The sequence below is a fragment of the Marmota marmota genome, unplaced genomic scaffold (assembly GCF_001458135.2).
Source record: "Marmota marmota marmota unplaced genomic scaffold, marMar, whole genome shotgun sequence".
NCBI classification, from domain to species: Eukaryota; Metazoa; Chordata; class Mammalia; order Rodentia; family Sciuridae; genus Marmota; species Marmota marmota.
In genome coordinates this window covers 13,041,161-13,067,802 of record NW_025999949.1, presented here as the reverse complement: position 1 = coordinate 13,067,802, position 26,642 = coordinate 13,041,161, and the positions used below count along the sequence as shown (strand labels likewise).

Here is a 26,642-nt window from a genome sequence, read left to right as displayed (position 1 = left end):
CTAGATTCCTTACCTCTCTTCCTATCATATATTTATCATTAATTAATTAATTTAAAATTCAAACTGGAAAAATATGAATATCATAAAAATGAGCTGTGACTAAATCTATTGTAAGTAGTTTAGACCTTCAAATAAATCAAAACTATAGTGTGAAGTTATTTTCTAACTTTAAATTTATAATCTCAGCCTATATACTTTAATAAAAATGAAAATAAATCCTGAGAATTGAGATTACTTTGTACAGTTGTAAATAGGATGTGTAAATGATTATATAGTGTTGTCCTACCTTATTTTATTTTCTCAACAATTTTTTTTTCTCTTATAGCTCACAGAAAACCCTAAGTCAGTAGGTTCAAATCTTTGGAATATATGATTATTCATAGACATCTTGTTTTCACTGATGATTAAAATAAAAATAATTGAGTTTCATTTTGAAGTAACAAAAATTCAAGTTAAAACATAATTTTTTAAATTGAGGCACATATTTTTCAATAGATCAATATTCAAATCTTAAAAGCACAGTTAAGTAAATGTTTTTTTTTACTTAACTGTTATATACAAAATATATATAAACTCATGTAACATACAACCTACTTAATATATGAACATTTTTATCATCCCAGAAAATTTCATTTTATCTCTTTCCAGTAATAGGTATCTCCCCAATAACCACTGTACTTATTTGTTTTGTGTGAATTACTTTAATTCTTTCTAACAGTCATGGAATTTCATTGATATAACAGGCAGTCTTGTGTCTGGTTCTTTTTCACTTAGCATAATATTTTTGAGATTCCTTTACATTGTTATGTGCATCAGCAACTTGTTCCTTTTTGTTCCTCAATAACATTAAATTTTATGAACTATTTTCCTGTTAATGAATATTTGCATTATTTGAAGTATGAGCTATCCTGAATAAAGACTCAAGAATATTAATGAAGAAATATAAATGCCAGGAACAGAATTGTTTGGTCATTGGATAGATCTAGATTTAATTGCATAAAAAACTGCCAAAAATTTTTCCAAAGCTGTTTTTCTTATTTTATACTCTACTATTGTTGTATTAGAGTTTGGTTTGCTCCATATCTCTCCCGTCATATGAAATTGCTCCCTTTATTTTAGATTTTTAGTTTGTATTTTTGTGATAATTATTATATTGATCATGTGTTTCTTGACCATTTATTTATATACCCTTATGAAGTGTCCATTGAAATAATTTTGCCTATTTTTAATTATATTGATTGATTTGTCTGGATATTATTGAATCATAAGTCTTTATCTTTAGCTCATATCTTTGACAGATACATACAGTGCAACTTTATTATTGCATCTGTAACTTGCTTGTTTACTTCCTTATATTAGTTTTGATGAGTCAAAGTTTTTAACAAAGTACAATTAATTAATAACTCATTTAGTGAGTGCTTTATATGTCATCTGATAAATATTTGTTTACCCAAAGATGAAAAAATTCTACTGTATTTTCTTCTGAAGTTTGAGTGTTAGCCTTTATAATTAGGCCTACACTTTGTCAGGTATGAAGGAGATTAGGCTCATTTTGTTCTCTTCAGGTATTAAAAACTAGATTTTATATATTTTAAGGAGTCCTAGAAATGACAGCTAATACACTGTGTGTCCCAGCTGGCTGCCTTTGGGCATAATTACAATTAAGCATCTTTCAATAAATTTTTTAAAGATGAGTACTTGTTCAAGTTAGAGAAAATGCTATTCTTTCTTTTTGGTTCTATAATAAAATATCTGCACCCAACCTTTACTATGTGACTATTCATGATCTATTTTTATACCTTTTTGACAATAATTATAGAATATACATTATTACCATGGTTATGGTTAAATTTTCTGAACTTTTGTTTTGATCACTCTGTTAAATAGCAATTATTTAACCAGCATTTTTCGCCATTAAGTGAGGGATAAATATGAAGTAATTTGTCACAATTTCTTATTTGTTATACAAACTTGCTTGATTCTTGACATAACCAAAGAATTCACAAACCTAAAGGATGTAAACTAGGGATAGTAATGAATGAATAAGCAGCAATCTTTAGCTTTAATTCCCATATATGTAAGGTTTAGACCTTCCTTCAGAAAATATTGGCAGTGTCCCCTCAATGTTCCTGCAAGGTCAGTATAGTTCTTTTCTTACATAATTTATCTTATGTCTCCTTCTTTTTTTTCTTTAGCTTCATGAATTTCCCATCCAAGTTTTTAACACTCATGATACAAATTTTCCTCTTCCTACTTTCTGCTCTTTTCAATGACATACAATCATCCATCTCCTTTCCTGTAGGTATAATAAGGTAGAGAACATCTTCCCCATGAAAATTATTAGAAAATATCTAAATGGCTAATTAGATCATAGAAACAAACAACCACAGGGTATATTTTATGGCAGTGCACTCTGATGATTTAACTTTCCTTGATGATATTTCTTCTCCTGTCCCTGTCTCTAGGCTGTCATAAAGGTTAGATTGAGAATGATAGAACTCAATCCAATTTGCTGGCTCTGTAGATTTCTCCCTTTGGAGCTGGAAGCAGTCCTTATATCCTAATTATCTTTCTTGCACAACAAAATGTCAGGGAAATGCAGAGGCTTGGATGCCTGATAGATGGTTTGTGTGTATAGTTGTCTGCAGAAATTGCATATGTGATATAAACAACTATTTATTCAGTAAATAAAGTGAAGCAATATTATGTTTTCCTTATGTTTCTGTAATATGAATATTTTTTCAACTCTGGTTTTGGTAATAGCCTTATATAGAAAAGAGCCCAGAAAACAGAAAGGGAATATAGAAAATTTTGTTTTCCTGCAGACAAGTTTTGAAAGATGTTCTATTGTGGTTAGTATCCCCATCCTCAACCTTCTAATTTACTGAAGACTTAGTGTGTTGCCATTGGGTACACAAGTGAATTAAGAAAAATGTCAATTAAATTTTGATGCACCTTAGGCAGTTAATGAGTCTTCCCTTTAGATATCATCACTCACTTTAGAGTATCCACGTTAATGAGTGGATAGATCTCAAGGACAGACACGATTTCTAAAACTTTTTTGTGAACATAAAAGGCTCTTTCAAATCTGAGGAAGGCAAGGATTCAATAGTATACACAACTATCTATTGTTTATACTAGGCATATTGCCAAAAGAATTAAGGCTGTTTTGTGTGAAAAAAAAAAAAAACAGACTAAATTAAACCATTAGGGTTGGGGTTAAAACATAGAACAAGAAATGAAAATAAGCAAGTTTTAACATTTTTCCATGTATTATATTTATTCAATCTTTCACATCAAATCAATGAAAAGATTTATTTCCATTTGCCTGCTTTTAGTAAAAGAGTACTGACTTTCTGAAAGCAAAATGTACATGGTATAATAACTGATTAGAAATATTTCATATGAAAGTCAGTTACACTTCGTAAACTTTCATTATCTGTTCTGTAAAATGGCAGCATCAAAATGCCTATTTGATTGATATATATGTAATAGCCTTATATAGAAATATATATATATACATATATAAATAACTATATTATATATACACATTTATGTATATATAAAATAATCTAAAATTATGGTTATATTAAAAATTGCATGAACCAAACACAGCAATCTTATTTAATGTACTTTCAGATAGTATTTTCAAATTTAAAAATTGAAATTATTTCTGGGTGAAATGTAATCATTGAAAAATACTGAACCAAAAAGAAAATTAATATGTAAAACAACAAATAGTCATACCATATTTGTTGGAATACTAGTATTCACTAACTCAATGCATTCAAATATATTTTCACATGAATTTCCTATATTCTCTCACATTCTCTTTTGAAATACATTGTATACATAATATTTATTAAGTTTTATACACAAAATGCAGCAGAATAAAATGGGCATCAATTCCATTTCTCTGAGTTTCCATATTCTCACTCTGACTTTACTATATTAGTATATTAGTCCGCTTTCTGTCACTATAATGAAATATAGGTGATCATAAACTTATAATGGGAATAGGTTTATTTCAGGGATGGGAATATAAACTCAGTGGTAGAGTAGAAACCATTTGACTTGCATAAGTGAGATCCAGTGCTTGATTAATAGCACTAAAATTAAAGAAAGAAAGAGAGGAGAGGTTTATTTGTCTCACAGTTTTGGAGGTTCCAGTACAAGATGGTATGGACCCATTTCTTTAGATCTTTGGTAGAAGTATCATATGGAAGGGGTGAGGCACATAGAGCAAACTGCTGACTTTGTAAGCCAGAAACCAAAGAGAGAGAGCAAAAGTAGGGATCCCACAATCTCCCTCAAGAGTATATCCCCAATGACTTAAGGCATGTATGGTCCCACCTCCAAAAGATCCTACCACCTCCCAAAATACCATATTTGGGACTAAGTATTTAACACATGGATCTTTGGGGGATATTTATCAAAACCATAGCAGCACAGGAACAAGCATCCCTATGTTGTGACTGTAATTACCCCCATTCATTATTTTTCTAAAACTATAATCATACATAAATTTATCTCTATGCATCATAATATTTAATTTTTTAAGTTAAGAATGTTTTCAGGGACTTGTTTTTTGACTTAACATATTTCTAAAAGTCATCCATGTTTTGAATATTGGTATGATTCATTCATGGTTATCCACTCATTCATACAACACCTTCATAATGAATACAATGTACTTTATATTCTATTTTTAACACATAGACACTTATAGTGTTTTTTATATTGTTATTACAAAGGAAGGTAGTAGGGCTGGGGCTCTAGCTCAGTGGTAGAGAGCCTGTCTCACATGTGTGAGGCACTGGGTTCGATCCTCAGCACAACTTAAAAATAAATAAATAAAGATATTTTAAAAAGAAAAGAAAGGTACCAGGCATAAATCTGTACATATTTTCAAATACAAAGTGCAAGAGATTCTCTAAATGTCAGAGTAGAAGGCTGACTGAGTATATATAGAAGATACAATTATTAAAATTTAATCATATTTGCATATTGTTAAATGTTTTCCTAAGTGTAAAGCAAAGGCCAGAAAGGTAAGAGAAAACCAAGTGAATAAAGTAAGTATCCTGAGAGGAAAGTGAAGAAAGCAAAAAGAGGCATGAGTGCCTATGACAAATGCTGAAGCCAAAGGTTCTTCACGTTCAGTGCCCACTGCATTTAACAACATAGAGGTCATTTGAAAGTTTTATAAGTCATTTTTCCAGCAGCACTGGGAGAAAGAGTCAGATTGAAGTGGATAGGTTCAGGAAAGAGTAGGAGGAAACAAAATGGAAACTGTGAGTATTGACTATTGTTGAAAGAACTTTTGATGTAGAACTACCAAAACGGAGATATAATCTAGAGGGAAATATGGAACTGACAGAAGTTATGTATTTATTTTACATATTATATTTATTGGATAGGAAATAAGAAATAACATTTCGGGCTTGAAGTTTGATTTGTAATAAATTTTTATGTTATAATGTATTTTTAAAGAAGTATATTGTAATATATTTCTAAAGGCAGACAATATTTTCCCACTTAGTAACATTCTGATATTTTTTGGCACTTTCTCTTGGAGTAAAGGCTCAATAGTTTTGTCATACACCTTCAAAATTACTACAGAAAATAATAATATGCTTTAAACAATGCTGTGCCAGACCAAAATTCATCCTCAGATTTCTACCAATGATATGTTTTCTTAACATCAATTGTTTGACTACAAAACCACTGCAACACATTTTTGCTTTTGTTATTATAGTGTAATAAATAGTTATAGTGCAAATATTTTTCAAATAAGCAGGAGGAGCAAACAGAATTCCAACTTTAAGTCTGCCATAATAATTAAAAATTATAAAATATTCTAGATTAAAAATAAGATGTAAGCAAGAATGCAGAACAAATTCACAAGTCATTTCTGAGAAAATTTATTAAAATTCAGTTGGTCATTGTGCATCTCTTATTCATCAAATACACAGATACTCTCCGAAAATATGTATTAAGTATGATTTCGGCTACTGTTTTTAGCAGCACTGATTGACTGTGAGCCAGAAGGTCATGTGAATTGTTTTCTAAATGAAAAAGGTTTCCTGCTTTTTACAGATTGTCGCAGTTAATATGAACACAATGAGAAAATATTTGCCAAAAAAGTGTTCTTTTCACTCCTATTTTCCTTCAACAATTTGAGTATAAGTAATGAGCCATGGACATGACCTTTTGATATAGGCAGTGAGTGCACATATTTTCTCTAGGTAAATTTCTGTTTCTTGTCTTCTCTTTTTTCAGTCTCTCACTCTCTTCTCTGAAATCCTTGTTTACAGCCAAAACTTGAACTCTTCTTTATACATTTTTTACCTTTACTGTCCCCTGGGATTTTACTAAACTTGCTCCCTAATCTCTATGCTCTCCTCCATCATTCCCCACTTTGCTTAATCCATGCTGTCCACAAGAGCGAGGGGCCAACACAAGAATTTCATCTTCTTTGTAGTTCTCTCCTTCAGTCATTGGACAGACAACACAATATGAAAATATTAAGGTTTTTTAATTAGATAGTGGGTAGTTACTATAAAAATTCTTGACTAATTCATAATATATACTCAATATAATACTTGTTGATGGAAAATATATAATCAATTTTTGATGATATTCTGATCTGGTTCTTCTTCTTCGTTAATTTTTATTTAGCTCAATAGTGAAAATAAAATTTTCAAAATGATCATATAAATTTATATCTGAAGGGTTTATAAAATGGCATAAAGTGAATCGAACTGTTTTTACATTGATGACTTCTAATTCTAGAAAAATTTTGATTTATTTAAAATAAGTATTTTAAGAATATACTTAACATAATACTAATATAATGTATATATTCAGTAATATTTGCCTTAGGTCAGATGACTATTAGTGTGAATAAAATAATATTTTTCATTTTCTTAATTTATGTAAATTAAACTTAAACCATCCTTGGGATGACTTAATAGACTAATATATCTTTCATATTTGATTTATTACTGCATCAAATTGGTAGGTAATTTTTTCACATTTCAGTTTTCCTAGTTCTATGAATTAATTCTAATATGAAATTCCAGAGCTTACTTTGACTTCCAAATAAAATATTTTCAGTCATATAACTGAAAATATACATAAAAAATAAACGTGTGACCAGATTCTGGTTTGCATGTTTACCCTTGAACTAAAACATGGACTAAACTGGTAGAGTCTTGACAGCTAAGCATGTATCTTCTCTAACTTTGTAGCATTTAAGTTCCTAAATTCAGTAATAGCTACATGGAAATTCTTTTTTCCAACTTAATATATGAAGCTAATAAACATAATTTAACTAAAATATACAAATATCATAGTTAATATAATACAAAATTGTTTTTTAATCTTTAACATTGATATACTTTCCTTATCACTGCATAGAAGCACAAATGTAAATGACTTTACAATTAATATATTTGAGAATAAGGCTAACATTACTGCCTATCAACCTCCCCTCATCTATAAAATTCTTACTTTTTGGATTGTGTCCCCCAGGAAGCATCAAGAGCCTCCAATTTCATATCCAGGTATTTTCAGGGGTTTTCCCTTTGATATATGTTGGCTGGTTTTATGGTTCCTATGGATCTTGTATTTCTTATCAAAGAAACAGGAAGATCGCCTCTGCCCACTTTTTGATATTATGTATATCTGATAGCAGAGCATTCATGGGACACAATCCATAAAGTAAGAATTTTATAGGTGGGGGAGGTTGATAGGCAGTAATGTTAGCCTTATTCTTTAATGATCAATTATTTTGTACATATGGACATTCCTTCTCAAATCTGGTCACACGTCTATTTTCAATGCTATCAATAAAATGTTTTATTCAAAAATTGAGGAAAACTTTATTAGTTCTTATCTCTTCCACTTCATCACACATATTTTTTCCCAGCTACTAAATTGTGCTGTTTTTATCATTTTTATTTATATACTTATTTTCAATTTGCCTGTAGAAAATTTATTTTTGAATAGCATTGCTTTTGTGTTAGTTTCTTTGATAGGAAGACATTTTACTCTTTTAATACCTAATTCTAAATACCACTCTTCTTCACCTTCATCTTATATCTCAGTTGTGGTGGTAATAGTTTATACCAGCAGAACATGTATTTTGAAGTCAGAAAACCCTCTATTGAATTCTAATTATCCGATTAAATAAAGAGAATGCAGGAAACAAATCATTTAACCACTCTAAACTTTATGGGAAGTAGGAATATAAAAGTAAGAACATACATCTTCAGAGTATTTTTGAACATTAAATGTATAAAATATTGATGCATAGCACAGAAAAATTTTACATAACCAGTAATGGTGATAATTTAAAAATCTTGGCTTCTATTATCCTGCATTAATACTTATAGTATTATTCAGTACTTCATTTTATTTTTCCACAGCCTATAATAAGAATTGCCCTTTGTCAAGGTGAATGTCAATCACATTATAGTTCATATTGTTTTCACAGTTTCTTAAAATTATTGGCAATACAGGTTTTCTGTATTTTCTCTTTTAATTTTTCTTATAATAATCACTAAAATTTAATTTACCACCTCATTGAAGCTACTCAGGGCAAAGTGATCTTCTAATTGTCTGATCCATGGATTAGTTTTTAAGCTCTCACATACCTTCCAGTGTCAGAATAATTTGGATAAACTGGTGAACTCATTAAAAATTTAGCCATACTAATTGAGAGTCCTCACAGAAGAGCAAAAGAAACATGGCTTTACTTTCTGACTTTGTTATTTACTAATGATGTGGTTTTTAACAAGAAATTTATCTTCTCAGGCCTTTGGTTTCTTCATTTTAAAAATGGGATAATAAAAACAAAGTCACAAGTAGTCATACAGGTCATGGGAAATAATGAGAATGTATGTTAAACATTTAATTCACACTAGACACTTAGTAACTGTTAACATTTAACATCATTTCATTAGCTAAAATAGTTTTTCTTGTTTCACATCAAAACTGTCAAAAAAACTTCCTTTATAAAAATATTTCAATTTTGAAATCATGGTTAATTTTCTGTTTTAAGTAGTTTGACTGCCCTTGTTCACTAAAATTACATTAATTAATATATAATTATATTAATTATATATCTGGATTAATATAATTAATTATATATATATAGATAGATACATAGATAATAACATACTTAATTAATTATAGTAAGAAGAAGTATCTAATGGCTCAGAGTACCATGAGCTTATATCTAAACATTATTCAGCAATAATATAAGGACTATATACATATAACTATAGTTTCAATGAGTCTGACATGGTGGTGCATTTCAATGCTAATAAATAATACCAACACATAGAGATGTACTAAGGAGATTTTCATGTTTAAAGCAGACAAAAAGACATAGTACAACATTGTGAAATGTCAAATTCTATATCTATGTTTTATGAAATTAAAATGTATATGTTATAGTTCATTAAAACACCATTGAAATGGCATTTTACATGTTAGCAAATATCTCAAAAGCATTTATAGGAATGTTAAAAATGTAACTTCAAATTATGTGAAGACCATACCTCTAAAATAAAATATTTTACATCATAACATAATTAATATGCCAATGTTTATTGAACTTAATCATCATCAATATTGTGGAGTGGAAAACTTTACAATTATTTCATCTAAATTGTATAAAAGTTTAATTTTTAAAAAATACCTCAAATAGAGTAAAAGAATTCATATTATCATAACAAGTAATTTATTTTTTATCAAGTTGTCCAATTTAAAATTATTTGAATATGACCTATAATTATTATTTTAAAACAGATTAAATGAATGAGTTTGAATTTTACAGAAAAAAATGATCAGTTGATAACACTAATTCATAAACATTGTCTAAATTCACCAAATAGATGGCTGTACGTGTTTTATGTCACTGCACTGTAATATTAAAAATTTTTATAATGTACTTAAGTAAAGAAAGATTATAATTTAATTTAACCTAAAATGCTAAGAAAAGAGGTTTTGAGATGCTATAACATATACCAGTTGTAGGAAGAGAAGCATCTGTGCACACATAAGTGTGCACACACACAACTAATCATTTCAAATGGCAGTGATAATAATCTTATAAGGAAGTGGTAATCTCACAATGAATATAACTAGTGTATTGTGTATCTTGTAAGCATAATTATAATCCCTCAATTACATCTATCTGATAACTTTGAAAACAAAATATTGACTTAAAATAGAATAAAAGTATTCTGGAACTGGGGATGTAGCTCAATAGTAGTATGTGTAGGGCTCTGGGTTTCTACTAGAAGAAAAAAACATCTGGAAAATTACAATCATCACTCTCACAAATTTTAGCGTGTCTATATGAAAGTGTATGATATCCTCATGAAAAATCTTTTGTCATTGTCAGGTGTGGTAGCACACTTCTGTAATCCCAGTGGCTCAGGAGGCAGAGACAGGAGGATCATAAATTGAAAGCTAGTCTCAGCAACTAAGCAAGGCCTTAAAGCAACTTAGTGAGACCCTGTCTCTAAAATCCCTGTTAGGAAAAAAAATCAAACATAAAGCTTGATTCAAAGTAATTTATTTTAGCAATAAGTATTTATTCTAATGTGAAAAATCTAAAGCAAATAATTACCAATAGACCAATGCCAATGACTATCTGTAGTGAAAATTTTAAAAGATACTTATTTACATTCTCATTTTTAAGGTGTTTCTACTTATATGTCATGAACAAAGTTAAAATGATAGCATAATCCAAAGAAAATATCTTTGGTTTTTTGAGATAGACTTATTTCACTTAGTATGATATTTCACCATTTACCTGCAATTGCCATGATTTCTTTCTTCTTTAAGGCTAAGTAATATTTCATTGTGTATGTATAAACATTTTCTTTATCCATTCATATGTTAAAGGATATCTAGGTTGATTTCATAGTTTGTCTATTACATATTGAGCTGCTATAAACATTGATGTGGCTCTGACACTATAGTGTGCTGATTTTAAGTCCTTTCAGTAAAAAGTGAGGTGTGGGATAGCTGAGTCAAATGGTGGTTCCATTCCAAGCTTTTGAAGAATCTCCATACTGTTACAGAGTGATTGCACCAATTTGCAGTTCCACTAGCAATATAAGAGTGTTTCCTTTTCCTCCACATCTTTGTCAACATTTATCATTACTTGATCATTGCCATTCTGCCTGGAGTGAGATGGAATTTTAGTTTTGATTTGCATTTCTCCAATTGCTAGAGATGTTGAACATTATTTCATATATTTGTTGATCAATTGTATTTCGTCTTTTTCTGTGAAGTTTCTGTTCAGTTCCTTTGCCCATTTATTGATTGGATTATTGAGGTTTTTTTGGTTTTGTTTTTTTTGCATGTAAAGGGAGGGGAAGGGAAGGGATACAGGGATAGGAAGGATAATAGAATGAGTCAGACTCATGAACGACCAGAAGAATGAGAAGTTATAGTCCATACATGTATGATATGTTCCAAAGGCATTCTACTGTTATGTATAAGTAATTAAAATCAATAATAAAAATCAATAATAAAATAATAGCACAATCTTTTAAGCAAAATATACAGCAGGTTTAGTAATTAGCATTTCTTTACCTTATTACTGTTCATGTGGTCTAGGTATTGTATTATTATTTTCAATAATTTTTTTTTATATTTTTTATATTATAATATAATTATCCTCAATTTCTTATGGGGCTTATATAATTGCACTGAAGGAGAATAATATAAAAATTGTAGAAATACTTTATTCTTACATAGTGTGAAATGAGAACAAAAAAATCTATGCTCTGTTTTTATGCAATATAATACTTCTTAATTCATATTTTACATATCTAAGTACACAAATCTGGTGAGTAGCATATAATCTCAAAACCTTTCTATATTTTTTAGTTTAAATATTACATTTTCATAATTAGTCTGCCTCAAATACAGTAGATACATTATGAATTATGTAATGACATAGGTTGTATGGGTAAATCCTTTAATGTTTGGAAAAAATGAACAAAATTCACACTTCTAGTGTATACACATTTTAAATGCATAGATTAAATAAAACAAAATGTGCTACATTTATATAAGCATTATTTCAAATAATACTCTAAAAAGGACTCTGGGATAATTCCTACTATCAACTTTGTCTTATTCCTAGTTTATTATGATGAAGTCACCACTTGCCCAATGTCAAATTCCTATTAAGTAAGTAATAACATTTTTTACAATTATATATGCCAGGATACAAGGTCATGGTTTTCAACATAACTGTCTCTCAAAATCTTCAAACATTAAAAAGATGTTTCTTAACAGGTGTAAATGCAAGGTGAGGACACTTAAAAACAGATTCAAATGTCTGACAATTAATTAATTGCCCAGTATAACTTCCCTTATTTTGAGTGTTCTCAGAAGTTCAACTACTGAAAATTATGGTCATTTGTATTCTTAAAGATAAATTACTCCATGAATAAAAAAAAAGAAAGAAAAGAAAATGAGACATTAATGTGGTTTTGAAGAATTCACAGAAGAAAGTAAAGGGATTGAAATGCTTTCTTTTTGAACAAATTGTTTGGCTCTATATTTCATAGATCCAGATATAATGTTAACCTTGAAAACCAAAAACCAATGACTGGAAAGAATGATTTATGATAGCAGGGTACCTCTAGATATAATGAGATAAGGGTATTCTCAATTTCTGTTTTTAAAATAAGGAAAGGTTTTCTCCATGGCATAATGGTTTTATAGTCTATGGAAGGAAGGAAGGACAGAAACAGGGAGTGAGTGAGGGAAGAAGAAAGGAAATATTTCAAATAGGAACATATTTAATTAAAAAATTCTAAGCTTAAGACTAGGACATGAAGTTTAGGGAGAACCTTCTCTAACTTCCAGGAAATCAGGAGTTTGAAGGAATTGGGAAGAAAAAAAAAAACACCACTAATGAGCTCATTTCTTTGCATAACCAAAATGGTGGTTTTGAATAAAATATCTGGTAATAAAATGGGAAACAAAATCAGCTTTAACCCTGAAAAAGCCCCTGCACCTACTCATGAAGACATACCAATGGCTTATACTTGTATTCACATCCTAAAAGTTATGAAAGTGTCTTCATTGGTATAATCTAATGGGGAATACTGTTGGTAATGAAAGTTATTCTGGCAAAAGAAGCTTCAACACCATATGGAGAAAGGAGTGGAAATGAATACTGGTTGCCTACCTTTCTGTCTTTATTTATAATAAAGCTATCTACCCCAAAATAGTCATTAAATGTTAGATTATTAGTGCTATAACTAAAAATCCATTGCTCTTTCCTCTACATTCTGTGGCATGCTAGTGCTAAAATAAATTGTATTAAACTTAAAGCAGAAAAAAATAGTCTGAACTTATTGCTTCATTCATAAATATCCAGAATAAGTCCATGACATGTTAAAATAAATGATATTTTAATAAGAAATAACTATGTCAAAAACAAAAGTGAGAAAAATGCATTGAATTGTATTTTTGTGACTCTAATATCTGGCTTAATAGAAAACACTCAGATTCTCATATCTACTTTGTTCAATATTTTGCAATATCTAATTTTAGTTGATAAAGGGTGAACATTATCTGGTCTCACTTAGATACATAATTGGAAGAAGAAGTCTTTTAATACCTTTGCAAATACAAGTGGATACTCTTTCTCAGTTCTACGCAAAAGCATCACAAGTTAATGGGATGTAGAATTCAAAATTCTATCAATGAATACTTTGTACTTTGTAATATTAAAATCCATTGGTTCATTTTGTCCTTGTAATGGATTTTTTTAACTTGTGCATTTTTTAACCATTATGCATCAGTCATTGAAAATGATGGTTCCCCGAGTTATAGAGCTTTTCAAAATGTTGATTATATTTCATGACACAATATTTTTTTAAAAAATCACTTTTATTTTGCAGTTTTTTCAATTGACCCCTGGGGTCTATACCACAAAGCTATATCCCCAACTCCCCAACCCTTTTTTATCTTAAGAAAGAGTCTTGCTAAATTACTCAGGCACATTTATTTGTATTGCTACTGATCTCTTCAGAAATATTTAAATGTGGGGAAGCTGTAAAGGTTAAGTGGTAGATTGACTTTGAACTAAAATTTTCCATCTTATTTTTTCTCAAAAGTTTAGATTTGTTATTGACAATAAATCATAACTTGATGTGCCAAACTAGGGCTTTATTTTTATTGGAGAAAATACAATGTGAGAAAATATATATCAAATACCCAAGTGCAAATTACTACAGCTTACTTCTCAGTCCTTATTTTGGGTAAAAATTGTGTTCTCTGAAAATAGTGGCTGTCAATTTAAACAATCTTGTAACTGTTTCTCCTTTAGACAACAATCATGTTTTGAGAATTTTATGACTATTTCTTGTTTAGTCACACTAGTCATTAAAGAGTAGTATAAAGATTTAATGAAATAAATAATTGCTTACAGCTTCAACAAGTATATTTTTAAGAACAACTGGATTTTTTTTCTTTTTTTGTACTGTATGTAGAATAAAAATATGACTAATGACTAGGTGTAGTTTGAGGCTGCTATATGGGTTTTGCTCATGCATAACCAACCAGTTTTACCCTTCATTATTTTTGTACCTTGAAGATAAATATCAATATAGTGGAAAGGCAAATGATATTTCAGTATCGTTATGGCAAATAAAATATATAGTAATTTCAGTATGAATTAATCCTACCTATATAGTATTAGGCAAAAAGCAGATATGTTAAAAATAGTATAATTTAATAGTATATAATTTTTATTTACATTTTAATAAGTAAAATAACATAACAATTAGAAATTTAAAAAATGTTAAAAAATCAAAATACAATTCATGTAAAAGTCAAAACTTTTATTTTTATTAGCTTTCAGAAAATTTAGATCTCATGTATATACATTTTTCTTTTAATATTTCTGTTGAACACTATAAAAACTTTCAATTGTAAAGCACTTTTCATATAATTCAAACTTGTATCTATATGCAATAAATTATTAGGAAAATAGGTAACACTATAGGCAAAAATATAATGAGAATATTTGTTATATAAATATGTGAAGTATTAACCAATGTCTAATTTTCAGGTATTCACTTAAAATACATTTACTTTAATTTTAGGATAAAGTGTAAAAGCAAAATCACTTTTTATTTGTAGGTATTTCAGTTTCAAGATTTTATACTTAGATCACATCTTCCTTCATTCTAAAATTTAAATATTTTCCATCTCCCTTCTTTTTCTCCATATATAGATACATACATAGATAAATAGATATAGATATATAGCAATTAATATAATTCTAAACCATTAGAATAACTCACTTGACAAAAATTTCTTCTAAATGCTCTGTTGTTAAAATTAATGACATAAAATACGAGTATATATTCTCTTAATTCCTCATTTCCAAATTTTGGATTAATCAAGATTTTCGTATAGATGATATATGTGATAGATTTTTAAATATCAACACACACATATGTACATAAATTTATCTATTTTCATATATAATTATAATGATTACTTTTGATGAGTGTCTTCTAAATGTAATGTCATAAACACACCTATATATTTTTACATAAAGCTTCTGTGTTTAATTACATGGCTGTTAATTCTCCTTATATTCTATTAGATAAAATGCCTATGTCACTGACAATTAATTCAATTTTGTTTTTAGGTTAACAGGATTCCATCTGCCACCACCAGTGACAAGTACCAAATCTGTGTTCTCACTACGTTTGACCAGTGATTTTGCAGTTAGCGCACATGGGTTTAAAGTATATTATGAAGGTAAGTGATGATAATATAAAAGGAACCACTTCCCAGTTTAATGTAGCCAAAACCAGAACTCTTCAAGAGTATCAGTGGAAGAAGAATCAACGTGAAGGAGAAAGAATTCATATGGTTATCTCTAATATTGTCATAAGATTCACTTTCATTAATGCTAAATATAGTTAGTGGACTTTGCTGTTTCATATCACTCACTGTGCCTAAACATAGGAACATCTTGACCTTGAATTTTCTTCAGCTATGAGACCATGAATTACTACAGGGTTAGGCAGTAACAGAAAGGAGTGGAATGTGAAAGTGAAAGGAACTTAGACCTGATTTGTGATCCAGGTATCATAGAGATTACCTTATTCTTTGCTGTGCTGTGTCTCTCATAAAACTAAGCTCATAAAACTAAAGTTGTTTTTTATCCTTTTCCCCTGGAAGTTTAGTACAAGCTTCTTTGGCATTGAAACTTGACCTGAACTGGTTGAAACCCATTTATAGTCTTTATTTATGTCTCTTAATATAGACACTGACATGTTTCATTATGGAAATAACATTTGATGATGGAGTGGTGTCCCAGGCTGTGCTGAGGGTGTTAAAATATACAGAATCTACAACTTTTTATATGTGGAAAATTCTAATGGCAAAAAAATCTGTTCCTAAAGGCTTCAGATAATGGACTTTTAATTTTTTTTTCTGTATGTGATTTACTGATAAATTTTACATTTAATTTAGGAAAAAAGCCTTGCTTAATCCCAGTGACATTATATCAAATTTCCACTCATCTCTCCAGGACCATATAATCAAAATTCACATCACCAAACCTAACATTACCATAAAGAGACATACAAATATAATGGACGGTGCAGTTACTTAGTAACTCTTAATTTTTTGTTTTCCCCTTTATTTGGTATGCTGAGGATTAAAGTGCCCCAGCTCAGGAGCAGTTACTTAAAGCACATAATTTAAAATACAGTCCATTTAATGGTCACATTCGAAAATAATCATAAATAAAATATAAATGTTACAGTGTAAATTGTAACATTGTGCATCTGGGGACAGTTATAAACTAAGTCTCATTTTATGTAGTAATATATTTCTCATTAGAAAATACACACTTTCCTAAATAATTGCAGAAAATATTTCTCAATTTAACATTGCAAATAATGTCATGGACAGTAGTTTTGAACGCTATTTTGTGCCTAGTACATGTATAATTTAGTCTACGAGGGGAGGATATGTTCTGAGTTACTTTCTCCATTATGATAATAATGACTATTAATTTTCTAAGGTGTTTTCACAATAGTTGAGTAATTATTTTAAGGTTGGCAACTTAATTCATACATACTCATCATTATAACCACAAAGGTTTAAGTGTAATTTTGGCAATACTGAAGAAGTTAGTAATTTAATAATTTTCTACTAAGTGCTCTTTAGTAGAAAACTTGTATTCATTAAAATATAATGATAATTTAGGCTAGTTTATTCATTTGCAAAGCACTAAGTATATTGAAAATTTAGTAACATGGCATATGAATCATGATGTCAGCATGTTTTCTGGTTTGGCTGTCATGTGTCATAAATTCATATTCAAACATATTTTTTAGTTCCCTATTGTTACTAACATAAACAATATTAAATGTCTGCCTATCCATTATGCTTTAGGGGAAATGGGTTTATATATTTTCATAAAATTTAAATGTATGTTTGGGATGTCCTAGCTTTAAATATAGGATACTAGCCAACCAGCTATTGAGGAATTGGCCAGCATGCCACAGAATTATAAGATATCGGGTTCTGATATATATATTTTATCATATATATTAGGTTTATGTTGCTGCAAAAAAAAAAAAAAAAAAAAACTACCCCAAATTTAGAAGCTCAGCAGGCATGGTAGCACACACCTGTAATTCCACCTGCTCAGGAGGCTGAAGCAGCATGTTTACAAGTTCAAGTTCAAAGCCAGCCTCAGTGACTTAGTGAGGCCCTAAGCAACTAAGGGACACCCTGTCTCCAAAAAAAAAGGGGGAGGGGGCTGGGGCTGGAGATATGGCTCAGTGGTTAAGCACCATTGGGTTCAATCTGTGATACAAAAAGAAAAAAAAAGTTCAAGATAAACAGCATATATCATAATTCTGTAAGTGAAAATCTTAGTGGTTTCTGCTAGATTATTTTATCAGTGTCTCATAAAGTCATAATAAAAATGTCAATAGTGTAAGCCCTTATCAGAATGCTTATATATCCTATTTCCTAGCTCATTCTGGTAGTTGGCAGCATCTAGTTCTTCACAGTTATAGTACTGACATCCTTCTTTCCTGCTATCTATCACCTGGAGCCCACCCATAGCTCCTACAGGTCTCTTCTGTGTCCATGATCCCTGCATATCTGAGAACCAGCAACTAGTTGGTCCTTCTGAGAATGATATCTCTGATTTTTCTTTGTAATGCGTCTGTACTTCAAGTACTTTCTTCCTTCCCACACCTCTAACTCCAGGTAGAGATCTGTTGGTTTTAAGGATCCATGTGTTTAGCATGGCCCCATCTAAATAATAGAGGTTAATCTTCCTATCTTAAAGTTTTCAACCTTAATTATATCTGCAAAATCCCTTTTTCAATGTAAGTTGACATATGTTCCATAAATTATCTTTTTTGGGGGGCTCTGGAGAAGGGTTGTCATTGGCCTACTGCATCATGTGCAAATGTGCAAATCTATATAAAAAATTCCAGCAGAAGTAGCTACACACTTACTAAGGCTTTATCCTTGGGTATTAGAATACATGAGGTTTCTATTTATCAGTGATGTTATGATTTCTCAAATTCCAACATTGGACTGCATGTATCATATTCATCTGAAGAATATACTGAAAAGTAGACAATAGATTTCTCATGTATCCTGAATCCAATCCTATAGTGCAACCCAGAACTATGCATCATAATAAGAAACTACTGATTCTTAGGTTTCTGAAAAGTATAAGTTCTATGTAGCTATCTTCCTATCCCTAGAAGAGATTAAGACAAACCCAACCAATCTGTTATACAAAGAAGATAACTAAGGAAATATCTATTGAATCAGTATCACTATAAAGATATTTATTATGGACAAAATATTTAATTTAACTAAACTTCATTTTCTCATCTACAATATTGAAGTAATAACTCTCCTTACTTCGTGTGTGTGTGTATATGTGTGTATTTCTGCATGTGATTAATGATTTAATGTTTCAAATATGACAGGTCTTTGAGAAAAATATAAGTTATTCTCACTTAAGGTCCTGTACTGTAAATTCTATGGAATCTTTGATTTAAAGATAACTTCGTACACTGAAGTTAATTAAACTTGCAGAAGAACAGGAAAACTAAGAATCTGCTTGTACTTATTTGCTGTCAGCACTATGACGAAAGACCACTGTGTATTCCAATTACAAATCAATACTTTTATCAAGTACAAAATAATGCAATTAAATATTGTACCAATGTCAATTTGCTTAAGTTTTTATATGTTTACTCTTGATTTCTGTTGTTATTTCATAGTGTACCAATAAGAAAATTTTCACATAAGCACATTGATCCATGTACCAGTTCTTACTTTTCCCTCCTTAAATGATTGTTATCCATAATGAACCATATATTTTCTCTTTTTGTAAGACAATAAAGAGCAATTCACAATATTGTTTTAAATTACTTTTCTGTGTACCCCATTATGCAATAAATTTCTCTTTTCAGGTATTTTTTTCATGTGAAATTTCACATAATATTCATTGATAGCAAATATCAGTATATTGATAACCCGTAGGGATTTTTTTCTTACTAATTTAGGAATCACTTATTGTGGAAATAAAGTACAAAGTACTTGGACTATATTTTAATTATTATATACTATACAAAATGATCATCTTATGCTGATATAATTCCAGTATATATCAGTTAAGCAATTTAATTAATAGGAACAGACTTAAAATAAATAAGAACATAGTCTTAAAAATCACTTGAAACACATAGCAATTGTATCATGGTGATTGTTGCATGTGCCATTAAGCAATGCTTATGACATATAACATAGTAATAACAAAATGCTCACCTTCAACAAATTTGCTATTAAGATATTATTTTCACATTTAACTCAGAAACAAAAATTTGGCTAATAATGCTACTATTACATAATACTTTTTTGGTATATACTAATCACAGTGATTTCACACACACTCTCTCAAACTAGAAAATTATATAAAAATTGAAATAACCAAGAATTTTTAAAAGTAGTTACCTGAGTTTGAAATTTTTATTTAAATGTCCTGGAGTTATAGCCTATATACATTTGGGAGACTTATTTCAGGTCTAAGTATAACCTATGATTCCCTTTTTACATGAAAAATTCTAATCAAGTATATTAGTACAAAAAGGTATTGCTAAAATAAGAATAATCATAATATATATTAAAATATGAAGCAAAGAAGTTAAATATATATTCTTGCAGATATTTCAGGTCAACTATATATTCTATATCCTTTTAAAATATTTGACACAGAAAATAATAATTATACTATATGCTATTCTATTTAGTTATTGGTCACAGGTTTGTTAAAAAATTATCCCTAAGAACATAAAAGGAGCTTTTTAATTTTAGGGGTAATTTTCAACTCCTTTGCTTTAAAATTTTAACTACAGTACCATGAAATTTAATGGAGAGCTTACAACTTAGAATCAAGTCAATTATGCTTCTAGCAAAACAACTGAGTTGCAGCAAGATGCTTATGTTATAAAATTATATATATCACATAGTTTATAGCAATAAAGTGAGGATAGGTTCATAAAATAAGTTAATGAATTAGATTATTAAATACTTTAAAAATAAATGAGATTTCATATTTCAGAAACACAACACAAGGAACTACCATACATGCAAAGACTTTGTCTTTGACCTCTTGCCAAATTAAAATATTTTGTCTATAGGGTTCCATAGTCAACCTGGTTAGCTATTGAAACATTTTAATATTAATGTGACCTTTGGTAATGTGTATGTTTTGCTCTCTCTTTTAAGTAGTTGGAAGTATTCAAAAATCCAAGTTCAGAGAATGAGACAAATTTATCTGTTCTGTAAAGATCTTCTGTTTAAGAGACACCGTATTATAATGAACGTGTGCATTTGGTTGTATGTACAGAAGAATTTATTAATTTTCAAGTAGTTATACATCTATTACATGCTTTTAATTACTTACTGTACTCAAAAATGCTTCAACAGTATCATCAATACTATAAATGCTTTGAAAACCACAAATAAAAATACTACGGATGCTTTTAGATATTAAGCAATAACATTTTAAGCATTTCTTACTTATGCCCATTATAACACATAGAACCACTAAAAATACTTACCTCTCTAGTCTTGTTTCTAGCTACGGTATCAAATTATAAACTGCCTTAAACTTAATTCAGTCTCTCTCTTGTATTCAGGACACCCTGTGCACACTTCTTTTATGGCTTGATTACTTATCCTTCCAGATCTTGTGCAAACCTTAATCCCCTGTAGAAAGTCATTTATGGAATCCCAAATTGGTCTCAGTACTAAAAGATCTTTCTCTGTGTACTCAGATGTGTCCACACCTTGCCACACAATACTTCTTCATTTTAGATTTTTGCCTCATATTAAGCGTTGAGAACACTGAAAGTATTAAATATGTCTTCTTCATTTTGTATACATGCCTCCTATTTTAGCACATTCCTGGCATACTGGAAACACTTGTTATGCTTGTTAAAATTCAACTTTAAAAGGATTAAATCCCCAGTGAATGTCTTAAACGGAAGACATGGGCTATATTTAATAACTTCAAATTTGTAATATGCATAGATTATTACATTAAATAGTTAAAAACGTTAGAAAAACATATTGACCTTTTAGTTTTTAAAATCCATAAGTGATACATACATATTATTTATACTTCTATAAATATATTTTTTGCTTATAATCTTTTTCATAGATTAGTTTATTTATGAAGCAATTTAAAAATTAAAATGCCCATAAAAAATAAAAGTGACAAATAAGAAATTGCAAAGCCCTGGTTCACTTAATCTGTGTCTTCATATGGCGAAGATGAGATCACATTAAAGGTTTTCTTTTATTCTTCAGAATAGAATGATTAAACAAAACAAAATGATAATCCCATTTCCTTTGAATTTTCTTCTTTTATGTATGTTTTTAAACATGCCATATGTGCCAACCAATATGAGTTGTAATTTTTATGAGTGCTAGAATGTAGTTAATTAAGGAATTGATTAATTTAAAACTCTAATTATATGTCAAAGATATTTTGCTGTTTTCACACAAAGCTCGTATGTTATGATGGCTATTATAATTGATAGTACACAATTAGGGGTTTAAAAGAAAAGTATACTAGAGTTTGGTTTAAAATTGTTTTGCAAATTTCTTTATCTCTGTTCCCTAATAAATATAGTAATTCTAATGCTGTCTGTCAATCCACTTTCAATTGGCAATAAGGAAAGAAATGACACTTTTCACATGTGCACATTGTTCTTCTGGTACTAAAGTCAAAACCCTCATAGAGGTTGAGAGACAGGACAAAAACACAAGGCAGTTGTTCCAGTTCACTTGAAAAGAGGGCACAATGAAAAAACACCAAGTCTTGTGTAGAAATTAATTGAAAACTATTTGTTATAGGGAATCCTTTATGCAAATGGACAAGGAAAAAATTCATAAGCATTTTCTTGATAATTATAAGGTCCCTGGATCAAAGTACAAACATCTTTATACAGACATTTTGGTAAGAAAAGGTAAGAAAAAAACAAAAGATAACAATTTGTGCCAAACTATATCAAGTATTATTTCAGTAATTTTGAGAAAATACAATTATTAATTTCAGAGAGACAAAGAAATATCAGAAATTATTTACCTATGTGTATATACTTTATATTTTCTATTCGTACATATTGTTAAGAACTGTGAAGTTTCTGAGATTTTATTCTGCTTCAAAGTTAACAAATCAATCTGCTCTAGTTCTATGGCAGAAGACATGATACACAAAACCATATTTAATCATACTCAAAGGACTTTTTTACTTACACCAACAGAAATAGCCAGAGTACCAAAAATTGTGTTTTCAAAGCCTCAATTCCCACAGGCAATGAAAAGAGGGCCAAGTAACATTCCCCAACATGGTAGGCTGTTATGGGAGAGAGCAATTCTGAGCTTAGAGAACCAGAATCTTTTATATTAAAAAGTAAGCACACTTGCCCTTTGGTCGGGACAGACATAATATTTCTTTATTGTCACTGAACAAAGGGAGTCAGCATCTCTGCTTACAAGATTTGAAAACATGAGAGATATATCGAGAATGGTTTCCCAATATATGTGTATTGTGTTCTACCATAACAGCATCTGGATTTGATGCATATTACACAATTTTCAATAATCTTTGATAATGCCAAATTAAAGATTCCTTTAGATATTATTAAAGGAAGATTTTTCAAATGAATAGATGTTATCTAAAAATTTCAAGATTTTTAGCCATCATATTTACTACTGTTTAAAAAAGCACTTATAGTGCATTAGTATTTTACATGCACATTTGAATAACTTAGAAAATATCATTTAAAAATAATGAGTGTCATTGTTCCTTCATCCTATCTTTTATAATGTTGGATATGCTGAACTTTCTTTCTATAATGTGGAATATGCTTACTTCATCATGATTTCATAGGATTTCTCTATATACATTTACTACTAAGCTAGTCTCTCCTTCTATCTTCCTGCACTGTTTTTCTCTCTTTGTGTGTGTGTGTGTGTGTATGTGTGTGTGTGTGTGTGGTTTTATAGCAGGGTAATATTAGATAATATGATGAGAGGAGTAGTATTTATCACAGCATAAATTCCAGATGAATATAAAAAATGAAAATACATAATTCATAAAGAAACATAACAGAATATTATCAGATTATGGGAGACAAAAACATTATAACAGCAAAAGCGCAAAGGAAAATATGTCACTAAAGAATATATTGATAGGACTGGGGCTGTAGCTCAGTGGTAGAGTGCCTCCCTTGCATGTGTGAGGCACTGGGTTCGATCCTCAGCACCACGTAAAAATAAATAAAGATAATGTGCCAATCTTCAACTAAAAAAATATTTTATAAAAAGAATAGATTGGTAAACGAAAGTGTGAAATCTGCATAACATAATTTAAAAATTATTCTCATATTAAAAAGGAAAAGGAAATTAAGATTTAATATTTGCAATCTATGGGACAGAATACACACACACACACACACACACACACACACACACCACTATTGCCTCTGATTTAAAGGTTGATACAAATTGAAAATTTACTAAGAAACTAAAGAGACCAAGAATATATGAAGAAAAGACTATCACACAAGAAATTTATCATTACTCATATCATTATGCTTAGAAATATTGTTAGTTTATGGATAAGGGAAGTTAATAAATTGATTTTCTTAAATTTAGTACACATGATGAAGAAATAAGATTAGATCAAGGCAATTAAAAAGGATAAGTGTTCAGATGATGGATTTATCAAACAAAGATTTTTGGATAGGTGTTGATTAAAGTGAGAAGAGAGAATTTATCTATTTATTTATACATTTTCTTATGAGTTAGAGAAAATTGGAAATATGAAAACAACAGATGTTATATTTTGATTTATATTGAATAAATCATAACCTTTTAATAATGTAAATCAGAATTTCCATTTTTTCCATGTAAACCTGTTGCTTTATTTTTCCATAATTTTCAAAGCAGTCCATCTGTGTGTTACTTCAAAGGCTTCACATTAATTTAAAGAATTAACCTGAAAGGCAGTCAGATTATATTTCAGTTATTGTAGTGGCACCCCCTTTCTCCACAGAAAAGTCTTAACTGGGCTTCTCTAGAAATCTTCACCACGGCTGATTTTGGGACTATCAGCAAAAGAGTCTCTTCAAAAGAGTTTAATATAGATAAACTTCCTATTTTCATGTTGCCCTGTTTTACTTGGCTGGACACCCCCTTACTAGTTTCTCACAAACGTATAGTATAGTAGTTTGTAAAAATATATAAACAAGGCCTCTGGCCTTGAGCTTGGGCTTCACAGAGATGTCTACATTTCTAAGATAAGAGGAGTTTCCAATTGGGCTCCTTGTAACAGCTGGCAAAGGGAGGAAACCAAGGGCAGAAGCAGCTCTCCCCTTCTCAGGTGTTGACCTTGAAGGGTTAACCTACCCAGAACAGTGAAAGGAAAAGCTGCTTTTATGTAAAATTCTGCAGACTTTGAACTTCTGAGCCCCTCCCCTTTTATGCTGGCGATAAAACCCTGAAGCTACCTGAACATGGGGTTCAGGGGATTGATTGATTACAGCAAAAGCTCTGCCCTCTGAACCTGGCTGCAGCCAAATAAAACTATTTCCTGCTATCTTCAGTGCCTTGCCTCCTTTGTCCCTACAACATTATCTTTAAATTTCTTTAATTATGACTCTATATTACTTCAATTTGCTGTTTTGATTCTACCTGATAGGATTTTATAGAGTGGAAACTATGCTAACAATATTATTAACTCAAATCTTACATTTTTCCAGTAAACCATATATATCATTTCACCAGTAGCTATTCATAAGGCATTATAAATCACAGTCATCACATGAACTAAGTTACTAAATAGGTCAGATAAACTAAATTACTAAATATTATAATATGGTATTTTTCTTTGTTCCATCAAAAATTATCATTAAGATACCAATGTCTATCTGAAATTGGTAAATAAAATTCACCATAGTACAAGATTGGATAAAAACTCCTGTATACAACCCAGTGATACTTTGCTTCCTTCTGTGTTTAAAAAGGTATGTCCAAAAATTATACCAACATGGTTTTTAAAAAAATTCTAAATATTCTAAATATCCACATTAATTTTTAATATTTAATACCTATTTTAATTTTTCTGATAATGTATCTATTGAATAGTTTATGTTGCTTAATTTACATTATTGTTGCTGCCTGAAAAAAATCCTCACTTTTTATGCATGTTGTAGTACTACTGTATTAAGAAATCTTTATAATATTAATTTGCTATTGTTGGATCTAATCTTTCTAGAGATTTGAATGACTATTATGACCCTTAAAGGTTTCAGAAGCATTTTAGGGGAAATGTTTACAATATAAATAAACCAATAAGCCTTCAATTATATTAAAGGATTACATATCAGACAACATTACATCAAAAGTATAAAAGGAGAATATCACTATTTGGAAAATGTTAATTTTGTTTATTATAAAATTAGTTCTGTCTATTAGAAATATTTATTATGTATTTTAAAAATAATACTATGATGTGAATTGACCAAATGACTAGAAAATTTTGTTGTTATAACTAATCAGTTAGCAATATTATATAGGTAAGCACATGATTTGTTAAGAAATTAACCTGAGAGACTATTAGATTACAATTTTTTTAGGGTTCCAGGACTGAAGGGAATGATTCTGATCCAATTCAGAATCCTACTTTGGAGTATATAGCTATTTGTATATATGAAATTAGAAATGTTATACACACTAGGGCAGGGCAAACCCAGTACTTGTGCACTAAATTTTAAGGTGGAAGTTTATTTATTTGCTCTGCAACATTGTTTCTGCAATTTTGTGTAGGGTCAATTTGTTTCTAAAAAAATCTTACCCATTATTTTCCATAAAGTGTGTCGTATTACCTCTGTTAGGGCAAACACAAAACAATAACAACAACAAGGACAACAAAATCTCTCCTGACCCCTCATTACCTCCAGTTGTTGTCCCATCTCTCTTGGTGCCCCTTTTATAAAAAGTGCTCAACAAGTGAT

General features: G+C 29.8%; 1 protein-coding gene across 5 annotated transcripts in view; it reads left to right on the top strand.

Annotated features, from left to right (window-relative positions):
- The window catches only part of Csmd3 (CUB and Sushi multiple domains 3), a 1,105,037-nt gene that overhangs the window by 124,468 nt on the left and 953,927 nt on the right, over window positions 1–26,642 (top strand). For all 5 annotated transcript variants that reach the window (XM_048802036.1, XM_048802034.1, XM_048802033.1 and 2 more), the window contains exon 3: window positions 15,707–15,819. In XM_048802036.1, the coding sequence (XP_048657993.1) occupies window positions 15,707–15,819 (113 nt within the window). The remainder of the gene's footprint in view (window positions 1–15,706; window positions 15,820–26,642) is intronic.